At 40.0% G+C, this 13,309-nt stretch overlaps 1 protein-coding gene across 4 annotated transcripts in view; it reads right to left on the reverse strand.

The window, feature by feature from the left end:
• agap1 (ArfGAP with GTPase domain, ankyrin repeat and PH domain 1) overlaps positions 1-13,309 on the reverse strand; it is a 148,320-nt gene that overhangs the window by 97,591 nt on the left and 37,420 nt on the right. For 2 of the 4 annotated variants that reach the window (XM_056750041.1, XM_056750040.1), the window contains exon 1: positions 7,620-9,424. The exons of the other annotated variants lie outside the window; for them this stretch is intronic. In XM_056750041.1, the coding sequence (XP_056606019.1) occupies positions 7,620-8,853 (1,234 nt within the window). In that variant the 5' untranslated portion in view covers positions 8,854-9,424. Of the gene's footprint in view, positions 1-7,619; positions 9,425-13,309 lie in introns of those variants that run through there. 4 annotated transcript variants of the gene reach the window in all.

Below are 13,309 nucleotides of genomic sequence, written 5' to 3' on the forward strand. Positions count from 1 at the left end.
GAGTCGGAAGGGTACGCTGTTTACTGTATGCTATACAAATTGGTAAAAACTTGCACACTTTATGGAAAACCTGCAACTCCCCAGCCCAGACCTTCAATTCTGGAATCTGATGATGATGTTTCCCACAAAAGCTGGCTTGGTTTGCCACCTCACATATTTTCCACCTCTGTGTCCATTATCTTTCCCATCATTGGTGTGAACAGGTGTCACCTGCAGCAAGGAAAAGCCGGCTGCTCTCCTCCACACAGAGCCCAAAACTACAAACATCTCACAAGATGTTTCTCAGTGATCCAACTGCTGGACGCAAGCCACAGATAAATTTCCCCGTCCCTGCGTGTTCACTTCAGCTGCAATGCACACAGATGTGGCCTAATTCCTTGGCACAGGTGCCCTGGCACACATTTATAAGGCATGGGGGTGGCAGGCCACAGCTGTCCCTCAAGGATCTGCAACCATGCCATCTTGATGCCATCCAAGCTAATACCCAAGTTTATCAGACAAAGAGACAAGAGAAAGAAAAGCATGAGCACATGAACATGATGACTTAATGGAACAGTTCACCCAAAATTAAAAATTCTGTCTTCATTCACTGACCCTCAATTTGTTGAAAATCTGTATACATTTCTTTGTTGTGATGAACACAGAGAAAGTTTTTTGGAAGAATGCTTGTAACAAAACAGTTCTTGGGCCCCATTGACTAGCATGGTAGAAAAATTGCTTTATGAATTTCTTTGTTCTGTTGAACAAAAAAGAAGATTTTATAAAGAATGTTGGAAAGCATAAAAGTAACTCTTTTAAGTACCCCTGTAATTTTCCCTTCTATGGTAGTCAATGGTGGCAGCTGTTTGGTTACAAGCATTTTTCCAATATCTTTCCCTGTGTTTATCAGAATAAAAGAAATGTATAAAAATTTGGAACAACTTCATAGGTAAATCACAGATTATAATTTTTTGTGTGAACTGTACCTTTAAGCATTTCTGAACATCCAATCGCCTCCGTTTAGCGCATGCTTATATAGAAAAATTATGATAAAGTAGTGCCACGGCATATAAAGACTGTGTGAATGGCCAGTCACAGAGTTTTCTGCATGTTGTTTAAGCGACATACACCTGTAATGCGGTATACAACATTTTTATATCATAATAAAAATACACACCGGTATTAGGTTTGAGCCGGTATATCGCCCAGAACCAGGTGAACTACATCCCTATACAACACCAAAGTGCATGTGTTTTCCAAGAACATGCTGGCTAAGCCCTAAACAACACAGGTTGTGAGGGTGCTTAGCACGGAAAAGTGTCCAAATATGCTTCCATGTATGTAAATACAGAACCTGTAAACCGTTTCCTGCAAGAAAGCAGATGTTAACAGCTTTCCTGCTCCTCGCCACCATATCTATTTCCAAACACTTGGGTGTACAAATAAAAGCTCATACACCCGGCTTCCCGCACCCCCCGTATCACGTTTCCAGGCAAAATCTCGCCGCTTTGGCCTCTTCCTCTTCTTTATTTTCCATTCAATGTCCAGATAACAGGACGGAGAACAAGCAAACACCCATGGAAAAGATCTAACGAAAAAGCTTCCGTGTTGTCCACCATGACCCCTGATGACACCCACACACTCAGACAGATGGGCAAAACTCATTCAAATCCCACAGCTGAATAAAGCAGTGATCAGTGCAGCAGTTTCTATGCAAAACAGCAACTGAAATGTCTCTCTCGCTGTAAGAGACCTTTCTTGCTCGGTCTCTTTAAGTTTAATGTTAATAGCCCACTTATTTAAAATAATGTTTGTCAATGATTCCTGTGAAAACTGAGCAATCTACAACCACCTCTCTGATCCTGAAACTCAAACAGACTGTTTTTTAATGTAAATGACCTCTGTTGACTGGCTGATGTCCAGAAACAGACAGTTTACTAAAAATAATGACTAAAGGTCTATTCGTATTTGGCTCTCGTTTGTACGGTGTCTCTGAAAGGCCACTCAAAATGCTTGACAGATGCGAAAAACGCAGAAAATCGAACCCAGTCCAAATTTTTATATGACGGACGAAAATATCGGAGGCAGTCTGTAAATGTGATTGACAAAATGTGAGGACGTATTTTTTTTCGGGCGCGAATTTCGGACTCAATTTGCAATGGGCTTAAATATAAATAAATAAAATTGACCTAATCGACAAGTCTGCTGTTTGCTGGACAAATTGACTAACCGACCATTGTGACCCATTCCTAGTACAAAGCTGTCTAACCACATCTAATAACAGCTACTGTATCTCTCTCGCACAACATGACCCAATGCTAAATTCTGGTTAATGATACTCCCTCCTACTGTTTAGCATCTGGCTCTTCTCTAAGTATGCCACACAGCTCTCATTTAGCCTCTCTCTCTTTCAGACACACAAACTGACCCTAATTCCATCTTACATCCCGTCAGAGTGTAAGAGAGCTTATATATACACTCAGATAGCACAGGGCAAGTAATCTGCTTCCAAACACTCCGTACTCTTTAAAAATTTGTCAGGCCATCACACAGTTCTGTGTCTCGCACGCAAGCAGGTGTGTATTCAGACACAGCATGTGTTTAATGGTATCGTGCTGTGGTGTTCGAGGGTAATGAACCTTGGAATGGGATGCGTTTGTGATCCAAAAAAGACCTTGCAGATTCATACGCTAGACAGAATGACACTTCATTCATTTAATTGACAGACACACACTTATCAGATTATAGGTGTGTGTCGCAAATTTTCTCAGGTTAATTGTAAGAAATTATATAGTTACTTAAATTAATTTTATTAACTGAATTTACAATTTCAAGTTAACACCACACCTAGAAAACAAAAATACTGTCAGGCGGCAGATATGATATTTGTTTAGACTAAAGTACACATTTTTCAGCTGTGTGTCGATATGACAAGTTTTTACTAGAAGTGACTCTTGGTGTGAATGTTACGATCAGCACTGATATGTTGTGTGCGATAAAATTTCAAATCTGTTATTTAAAAATTATTATTATTTCAGAATCATCAAAGCTTCCACCCTTTAGCAGAATAGCTCTCTTGGCATATTATCATTCAGCCTTTTTTGGTCTCAACCTGAAGGAGTAGTGAAGGAGTTCCCATCTATTCAAGACTCTATTTGGCTGCTTTTTCTTCATTATTTGGTTGTTTATTTAAAAAAAAATCTGGCACTGTCATGTCATATTGTTACGCTTCCTGGAGAGAACACATTATAGTTAGTGAAGGTCTCCATGAACGTGTATGCGTGTTGTACATGCTCCACTGGTCAGGTCAGTATTATAGCCTGAAGCTATAACAGTATTCCTCCCTTTCATAAACAGAACACACACGTTACGGCCATAATGAAGTGCAACACACCTTTCTCTAGTAAACCTTTCCCAACTGTATGCACTTTTACCTATGACCCCTGTGAAACCTCCTGAAATATTTCCAGCGCAGGTAAGACGGCCTCATTAACACTGCTTTAAAAGAGGATAAAACTTTAAAAACATTTAAAGGACACCGTGTCTAACATCTGCTGTTCCAAATACCGCATAGAGGATAGAGCCAGATACTGACCTACTAAACACAGACTGCAGGATGAGCGCTTCTGAGTTTCAGACACTGTCCGCTCCACCCCCACAACCTTGTTCGGTCGGTTAAGGCTTATTATCTTTACACAGTGCTGCTTCTGGAGCGCTATGAAGCCAGGACCAGTCACGACGGACCCCGAACGAGTGCACGCGTTTAGTCAGTCTCTGATCACAGCTGTACAAGTACTGTTACGTTTCAGCCAAATTAACCTGACAAAGAAGTAATAAGCTGATTATAAACCTCACTGTCCAGAGGGGTATCAGTGGGTTAAAGGGATACTTCACCCAAAAATGAAGATTCTGTCATCATTCGCATCATCAACTCTATACATTTCCTGATACTGATATATATATACTGATGAACCCAGAGAAGGATATTTGGAAGAATGCTTATAACCAAATAGATATTGGACTCCATTGACTCCATAGTAGGAAAAAATATTTTTTTCCTACTATTGTAGTCAAGAGGCAAAATCTGAACAATTCTTCCAAATATCTCTCTGTATTCAGAAGAAAGACAATTATACAGATTTTGAACAACTACAAGATGAGTAAAATGATGACAGAATTTTCATTTTTGGTTGTATTATCCCTTTAACTGTGGCCTGAATCTTCTTATTCACACAAACAAAAACAAAATCACTATAAAATAAAAATCACTATAACAATAACGGTGAAACTATGGCCTGGTGGTTCATACAAACAAAAGGAGTTCTGATTCCGACTTTTCCATAACTGTAGATGAATCCCTCTAGTTTTAATCATCATTTTTCTTTGCTTTTTCTTTTCACAAGAGAAACAAAAGCCACATTTAGTTCGACTACAGAGGACTGTAGTGATGACAGCTGCTCGGATCCAGTACAACTCAACAATCTCTTTTCTGGCTGCAAGAGACATTTCTTTCGCATTATGTCTTGCATAGAAGTCTTGCTCATGTGTGTGTGTAGAGAAAGATTTCTTCACAGAATATTTAAACATTTCTTAATAACAGAAAACCTGCTTCCTTTTTGCTAGAGCTGTGGCTGACTCATTGTCATGGACAATGACAAAATGACCTTCCAACTTCAGTGTGTATAAATATAAAGATAGTCTTCTTCCATTCTACCCTCAGACACTCGTCCCCTGAGAAGCTCCGTCATGCTCTTATCACATCCAGTATGTCTCAGCTTCACATGCAACATGCATTACTTCTGCATGGCTGTAAATGTGGGTCATACACGCAGAACCCTATCCACTCACTCATACCTGACACCATAAGACGTCCCGTGTTTAGGGTGGATTCTCAGTAACAGTTCAGGCCCTCCAGTTATTGGTCTTAGATCAACCTCATGACAAACAATATCCAATATACACCTGTGCAGAACGCTTTTGTGATCACAGAGTAAGCTGAGAGTGAGGTCTATAAAAAACACCCAGTGACTCAATGTAAAAAACCTGGCCTTTATTACTTCCTCCAGACATATCGAAAAACACTAATGATACAGGAGTAAAACTATTTCTGTACAAGCAATTTTTCATAAGCGCTAGAATTAGGTTAAACTGAAACCTAAGACACACAGTAAAACTACATAGGCAGTTTAAAAAAATCTACTGGAATTTAGTTGCTGCATCGGAGAACGAAAAAATACTGAACCTAAAAATAACACTTTTTGAAAAGGAGAAGAAACGTTGTGCATAGATAGACATCACGGAACACGAACTGTTATTACTGTAGGTGCAAGATATTACCTGAGAAAGTCCTCATGCAGAATTTGAGCTCGGTAAAATACACATTCATTTCTAGCTTGTAAAGAAATTAATATATTGCAAATGGGAATCTGGTATGAATGTCATTTTGTTTCTATTCCTAGAAAGAAAGTAGATTTTGTATAACAAGTCTCAAAACCATTTAAGATTATTTTCAAATTGGTTACAGGCAGTTGATGTCACCAAGCCTATTTTTATTATTTTATATAATTCCCTCCAACCATCTGTCACTATAAAAAGACTCCCAATCAAAAAAAATATTATCTCTTACTGAAAATCCTGTTACTTTCTGAAACATTATAAATGAGTTTCAAATTTTGTTACATACAACTGAAAGGCAAACTGCTTTGAATTCTAAACCTAGTTAAGTGAACAATGACAGAAACATCACAGAATCATAATGCATGAGGCATGTTAATACCCCCCAGAAGTCATAACAAGCTATAAGACACCAAGGGCTGTTTGAGGACAGCAGCTTTTCTATAAAGAGATCCATATGCAGGACCCATCTGGGAGTCCACCCTGCAGGAGTATACAATGCTGACTCTGCACTGCTATTTCACATCCTGCTTCCACGGACGTGGGTGTGCGGTACTGTAAGACCCACACCTGCTGCAGGCCAACACTGCAATGCCAATTGACCTGAACTGAACCGATAATCACGCGCACAGACAACGTCACAGCCATGTGCGCAGAGTCACGAAACGATCAACTAGCTAAAATAAATCTCTGGGGAGGCAGGTGTGGGCTCATACCGGTCACAGCTTTGCTACAAAAGCAAAATGAACTGATGGACGATTTTTCAAAAACTAGCCTCAAAACTGTTTCAGTGAATATTTATGTTCAGTGTTGTTTAATAACGTCAAAATAACGTGCAACAGTGATTGAAATGAACTTGAAAGAAAAGTCTAACTCTGACGAAAACGTCTGTATTATCTTCTACCGACTGATATCTGATTGCTAAATAACAATACAGTTCCAGGTAGAACTGCTTTTTGCAGAGGAAACATGACACTGTTTTAATGCAAGATTGTTATCTAATTGGCAAGAAAGTATTTCTACCAAAGAGCTTTAAAGAACAGAAATGCCTCTGGAATCTAAGGAATGTGGAAACAGCTAATGACCTAGGTGCTGTCCCATCCCACACACGCAGAATAGAGCTATTTTACTAGGTAATGTCACATGTTAGGGGCGTTAAGATCATGAGTCCTGGGACTAACACCTTAAAGCAATGGTTCACCCAAAAATACAAATTCTTTCATTGTTATTCACCCTCATCAGGTCATTCCAAACCTGCATGACTTTCCTTATTCGGTAAAACGCATAAGATGTTTCAAGAAAATTGGTATTGAAACAACATTGAACCACGCTGACTTCCACTATATGGCTCAAAAACTCAAGAGACATTTCTAAAAATATCTTCTTTTGAGTTCCACAGAATTAGAGTCAAGAAATGATGACGTAGAAGTAGGGCTGCTCCCATTTAGCTTAAAATGACATCATACATTTTTGTATTACACTTACCAAAGTACATCTAAATTATACCTTTAATGCACTGTATTTCACTTTGGATAAAAGTACCAAATGCATAAACTAAAAATACAAAAATATGATATTTCAAAGGTTCGCGTTCAGTTTTAAGCTAAGTTCATTCACTCCTTCCGTCTTTCTGTTTGACAATTTGAGCCAGAGATCTGTCTTTCAGAAGTCTCTATTTACCTCATAGGCAGAAGATGGTGTATGGCTCACGGCCAGGCAGATTATTCATTAAAGTCTATCTTAAACTCCAGAGCATCTACATTACCATATTTGTGACAGGAGGGGGGTGTCGCCCTCACAGACGACCTGCTGTCACCACAGAGCGAGATAATAGATCCGGAAGAGAAAAAGAGATGAGAATGTGTGACTGCACAGTGCAAAAGAAAAGCCAAGTGGGGTAAACCGTCACTGTGTCTGACAGCGTGCATTATCAGCAAAAAGACTAAACCAGGCTAAGAGAAGCGCACACAGCACTAAATGAGGATTCAAAAGTGTAAATACTCCATGTTTCAGAAAATCCTGCCATCTCTCAGAAAAGTGTACAGTAAGATGCACGCATGCAGGCAGCATAATGAAACACAAACACAGGCGGCCTGCGAAGTGGCATCTAAACATCACATTCCTCTCCAAAACAAACACCCATTCCTCCAGCCCCCGCCCTAGATCCACAACAGCAAACACAGCATCCCCCTGCCTCTTAACGTCACTTACAAATACAAGAGGGAAGAAAAAACAGCTTCTATTACCGTCAGGCAGGCATCCGTTAACGCTCTCCGTGCTGGACTGTGAAAAGCCAGTATCAGATCTCCGGTAAGATCCGAGCAGACCGTTCTTCCGTAGCGCCTGGTTGCTGGGGCTGCTCAGCGGCGTGGATGTCCCGTCTCGCTTTGAGAAGATCCCGCTAAAGAACCGAATTAATTTACGCTCGTGTCCGCTTGAACGAAAACCTGTCCCTCTAATAAAACCTTCCTTTTCCACTAAAGATTTCTCAGTCAGCTTGAACAAGTCGCTGTTGTCCAGTGTGCGGTTCTTTCCTTTCGCCCTGTCCCTGCGGCCCAGCTCAGTCATGGAGTCCGTTTTGCACAGGACCTCGCCCACGTCCAAGGTATTTCGCTTCTCGGACTCAGACTCAAAAGCAGGGTTTTGGAGAACCGTGCTGGACTGGGCCTGGTTCTCTTCTCCATCACGACCAATGCAGCCCGAGCTGCTGTGGTGCTTCTCTTTGGAGAGCGCCCGTATGCGTATTAACTCTCCACCGGTCCAGTGGCGAAAGCTGAAGCTTCGTCGCAGCAGGCTAGGGTGTCTTTTCACAGGGGTGGTTTCAGGCGCCGGCTTAGGGGTTTTTCCATTCCCTTTAGCCAGCAAAGTGGAAATGCAGCTCTCTTTGGCTGTCCTGACACTTTCTGCTTCCTCTGAAGCCTGAGTCTCATCTGACCACATAGAGACCGGTTCCTCCGTGCTCCTGGAGGTCTTGAGAATCTTTGTATAACCTGTGTTTTCTCCATTACCAGCAACTGTGCCTGAGATTTCTGTACATTTGACGTTGCTTTCCGTTATTTCTTTAGCTTGAATGTTCTTTTTGTGCACAAGTGCCCCATTTTCACTCACCTTCTGAGCATGCTCTGGCAAGACGCACTTTTCATTTAACGCCTGCGCCCTCTTTGAGATTTTTAACCTGCCCAGCTCCAGATGTCCGGTGCTAAAAGTTCTAAAGTTTCTCATGTATGAGTGTGAGGAAAACTCGTCCGTCTCGTCATCCACTTCTTTCAGCTCCTCCAGTGGAGAGCTCCGCGGAATCTCACACGATGCCTCCCGTCGGTACGCGCTCACTTTCGGGTTCTCCAGGCGCTTGTGCGCCGAGCTTCCGCCATCCTGCAGGTTCTCTTTTTTCACTAATGTCAAAGAGATGCGATACACGGTTTTCCTTTGTGGCGTACCCCGCTCCATCCTTTCCGGGTAACTACCATCAAGCAAGTACATTCTCTGGAAACCAAGTCAATTAATTTAGGTCTTGTGTTTGTTTGAATGTGATATAGTGAAAATAACAGGAATACTAAGAAAACATCGCAGTATAATAATAGAACAGGATTGGTTTGGTTTGTTTCCCGGTCTATTCGTGGCGTTTGACAATCGGCGTTATCAAAATATCTCCCAAAACAGCAAATCCTCATTAAATCCCCTCGGCGTCCAGTGTAAATCCTGTCCTTGTGTTCACGCTAAATGCGCGTGAAAGAAAAGTCCTGCTTCAAACTAACGCTTCCCGCTGCGAGGTTTATATGCCTGAAAAATAATGTTATTGCAACACTGTCCTCCGCAAGCAGAAGAGTTTGGTCTCTCCTATTGTGCCCGTGCATCCCCCGCCGTGCCGCCAGCTTGCTCTCTTTTCACCGGACCGAGCTCGCTATTGTTTCCCGCCGCCGTGTATTTAAAGTCTCTTTCAAAAGTGTCTTTCAAAAGAAACGCGCACGACTTCGCGGCGAGCAGAACGAGGGTCCCGGGAAAAGAGACACACGAACGCAGAGCTACGGATTCATATCCGCCTCTCTCCTCTGTCTCTCAGCCCCGTGTGCTGCGTATACACACACAAATCATCCAGTTAATGCCGAAGTGGAAGTAAAACCAGGAGCGGATTTCTCCAGGATGAGCTCCACGCTGGTGTTGTTACACGCACTTGCATCATTTACAGAGATTTACACAGGACAAGATAATAACTTAATGTAAGTTACATTCATGCAGTGGTACATTAAACATCACATTAAGTCATTTTTGCGAGTTTTAGTAATAAATATATGTTTATTCTTAAAAGCCTACCTGACAGGTCAGTTACAGGTTGTACACATGACAGTTAAATTCTGCACACCGTAAATGTAAATGTTGAAGTAATAAACTATCATAATTGCATACAAATGGGTTATATAAATGCGATATAAACGCAAACGTTTGATTTTAAGTGCCGAGATACACAATGAATACACAAGCAGTGTTGGGTAAGTTACTCTGAAAAAATAATCAATTACTTGTTACTGATTACAAATTCAATGGTGTAGTTAGATTACTGTACAAATTACTCTCTCCAAAAAGTATCTAGTTACTTATTACTAATTACTTTCTATATCCTTAATCAACCTTTTTAACCTGATTAGTTAAAACAAGTGATTCAAGGATGGACATGAAACGGTTTATTTAATTAATTTAAAATATTATTATTATTAAACTGCATAAAGTAGTATTAAGTGACTTAAGGATTACAAATGTGAGAATTATACATTAAAGCACGGATTTTAAAGTTAAACTTTGAATTTTGATGACAATTCCAACATTGCACACACGTTACACAATGTATTTAGTGCAATTACATCAAAAGTAACTGTAATTAAACTACAGCAAAAACAAGAGTAATCCCTGACTTTACTTTTCCAAGGGAAATGTAATTAAATTACAGTAACTAATTACTTGGTAACTAGTTACACACAACACTGTACACAAGTATACATAAAGTGTCTATCAAAACCTTCAAACCCACCCGGGCTCACAAGAGAAAGATGAGACATGCGGCAACTCTTATAGTAATCTGATTATGCATTTAGCTTGAAACTCAAACACACAAATATAATGTTGATATTTTAGCACTAAAAAACTATTCACGTGACATAGTTGTTCTACTTGTACTTCAACTGATTCAGCTCAATTTATGGTGTTTAAAAACAGTTCTTTGTAACTAGCGCAAAGTTTATTTTCATATTATTTAAAGGCATGCTACATGATACTACACACAAGCTAACAGTACGATAAGCAGTCAAAAATACCAGGATCGAGCAGCACTTTCAGCTGCCCTCCGGCTACCTTTCCACCACCCTTTCTCTCTCAGAGGAGGGAGGTGTGGGTGTCGAAGATTACTTCTCTTATCTCTTCTCAAATCCATGCGTCTTCTATTTGCCGGCCTGACATTTGTGGAATCGTTACAGAGATTTAGGGGGATTAGTAGGGGCTCATTAGGAATCCCTTTCTCACAATCATCTCTCCCCCTTAACTCGCCGATGGGAGCCCCACCTGCCCCGTCCAGCTTCCACCTACTCAAACACTGAATATTCTGCTCTCCTTTCCATAGACCTAATTAACGTGTGCTACATTCTATACTCTAAGAAAAAAGTTCAATGAAAGCTTAAAACTTTAATTATAACCCTCAACACAGTTATAAGGAAGTTAATATTCACTGCTCTGATTTTCAGTTTGCAGCAAATATACAGCCGTGGAAATAATCGGTTTCAAATATTCGTTTAATCAGCATTTATAGATATATTTTGGCCATTCCAGTCCAATGTCATGTTAATTTCAACAAAATCAAAACTCAGGAATGACTAAGTCATCCAACAGCATTGTGTAAAGCCTTGTTTATGAACGAGCCTGGCTACGCTTCGCGGACCGCTCGCGCAACTCCCCAAACGGACGAGACGTTTATACTTGACGCGTTCGCTGTTGAGATATTCTTTGAACCAACGCACAAACGAAATCGTCAAAAGTAGGAATTTTACCGGAATTACGTAAAATCATAAAGGAAATTTAGGAGATTTTGTGTTGTTGCTGCTATTAAAAAAAGGGCGAAAAAGGAGATGGAATGTTCGCCCACTGCATGCCACAAAACGTGGAGATGTAGAATACATCGCTCTTGTGAAGCAGATGCGTGTGATGGACGGGGAAATGCATTTCAAACTATTGTTTGTTGATTTAATAAATTTTTACATCAAACTTTTTGTTCACTCTTTCATTTCTGTGCATAATGCAGACACATTTTCTACATTGTTCTATATTGTTGGTTAGGGACTGCTAAATGTTCATTGCCATAGATTAACCTATTGGATGTCTTTATGTTTTATAAAATGAGTTTATGTTTTATAAAATGAGAAGATATAACAACAGATCAAAAGAGCAATGTTTATAAATATTGTTTTATTCTGAATACAATATAAAACAGACACACTGATGATAAAAGATGTCTGTACAGGCGTATCTGTTCAGCCAAAATCTCTTCAAAGCTTTCATGTTGACTGCGGCGCCGCGCGAACTGTTCGCTCGAGTCACAAAAAATGTCGTGCACGCCGCCACGCAAAATGAGTTCGCATTGACACAAAGCGAACTTCCGCTAACTCCGCTATGACGTCATACTTGGCGCGCGCACCCAGGCCAACTAGCGACTGCGTCGACCATAACCAGCCCTTAAGACTGACAGCATGACAAGACGCATAAAAACTGAATTAAAAAAAATATTCTTTGGAACATTTTCTAAATACATTTACAAATATTACTGTTGTTTTGCTAAAAAAGTGACTATGAACTTGTTTTCTTCTGCAGTATTTGAGGTCTGAAAAAATAAAGAGCATCTTTTCTTCAGTTTTCATTTTTTGCAAATAAATGCAAATGGAAACAATATTTTATTTGAAATCTGGGAGAAATATTGTTAGTTGTTCACCGAATGAATGATAATTGTACCTAAACACATATCTAAAAGTAGTGAATTCAGAAACACAGAAAATAATTTTGAAATGCTTAATGACTTTTTTCTGCAGGTGTATATGTTGTTTACTCTAAAGTAGCTGCAGACTGAACCCTTCTCAGAAAAAAGTTCCCCTTTTTTTTTAAATCAGCAAGACTTCCTTAGTAACAACTAAAAACAGATGAAATTAGACATGGGATGGGAGGTTGCGCCAATTCAAATAACTTACATTTCCTTAAAATGTATGTATTGTCTAAATGTCTTTCTCCCTCAAAAACTCTCCCAACATTTTTTATAAAACAAGTTGGATGTGGGGGGATTTGAGTGGGGGGTTTTCTGCTTTTTGTCAATTACTTCTGCATACCAATCGTGGTCCAGCTCCAGCAATCTTACTGTATTTGATTGCAGGGTTACAAATCTCTGTACCATCAAAACTGACTGCCTAAAATCAGGCCAATTTTACACCCCGTACATGCAAAAAAAACATGTCTCGCCCTTTTTTTATCACAGCCTCAAAACCATCATAAAGAGACACAAGCTTTGTAGCTTAGCGGCACATCACCCTTCACAGGTTCTAGCCTAAATATAACCTGCATGACATCACAACTCCTGAATACTTAAACACGAAGAATAGAATATAAAGCAGGCACACACCATGCAACATAATATGAAATATATAACAGTGCCTACACAGAGGTAATAATGAGAGCATTAAGCATGTTTCTGTCTTGAATCACATTAATCTTTTTGCATATTTTGGCATGTGGTTGAATAAAAAATGATGTAGGGGCAGAGATATTTCAAACAGCATATGGCACAGCTGGGCGACCCACGAGCTTGACTTACTGGAGAAAAATCTCCAGTGTAAGATTTCTGACTGTATGAAATTAAAGAAGCGCTGTTTCTCTACCGTTCCAAACAATTAAACTTAAGCTCACCAAGACG

Source organism: Triplophysa dalaica, chromosome 6, assembly GCF_015846415.1.
Source record: "Triplophysa dalaica isolate WHDGS20190420 chromosome 6, ASM1584641v1, whole genome shotgun sequence".
In the NCBI taxonomy this organism is placed as follows: Eukaryota; Metazoa; Chordata; class Actinopteri; order Cypriniformes; family Nemacheilidae; genus Triplophysa; species Triplophysa dalaica.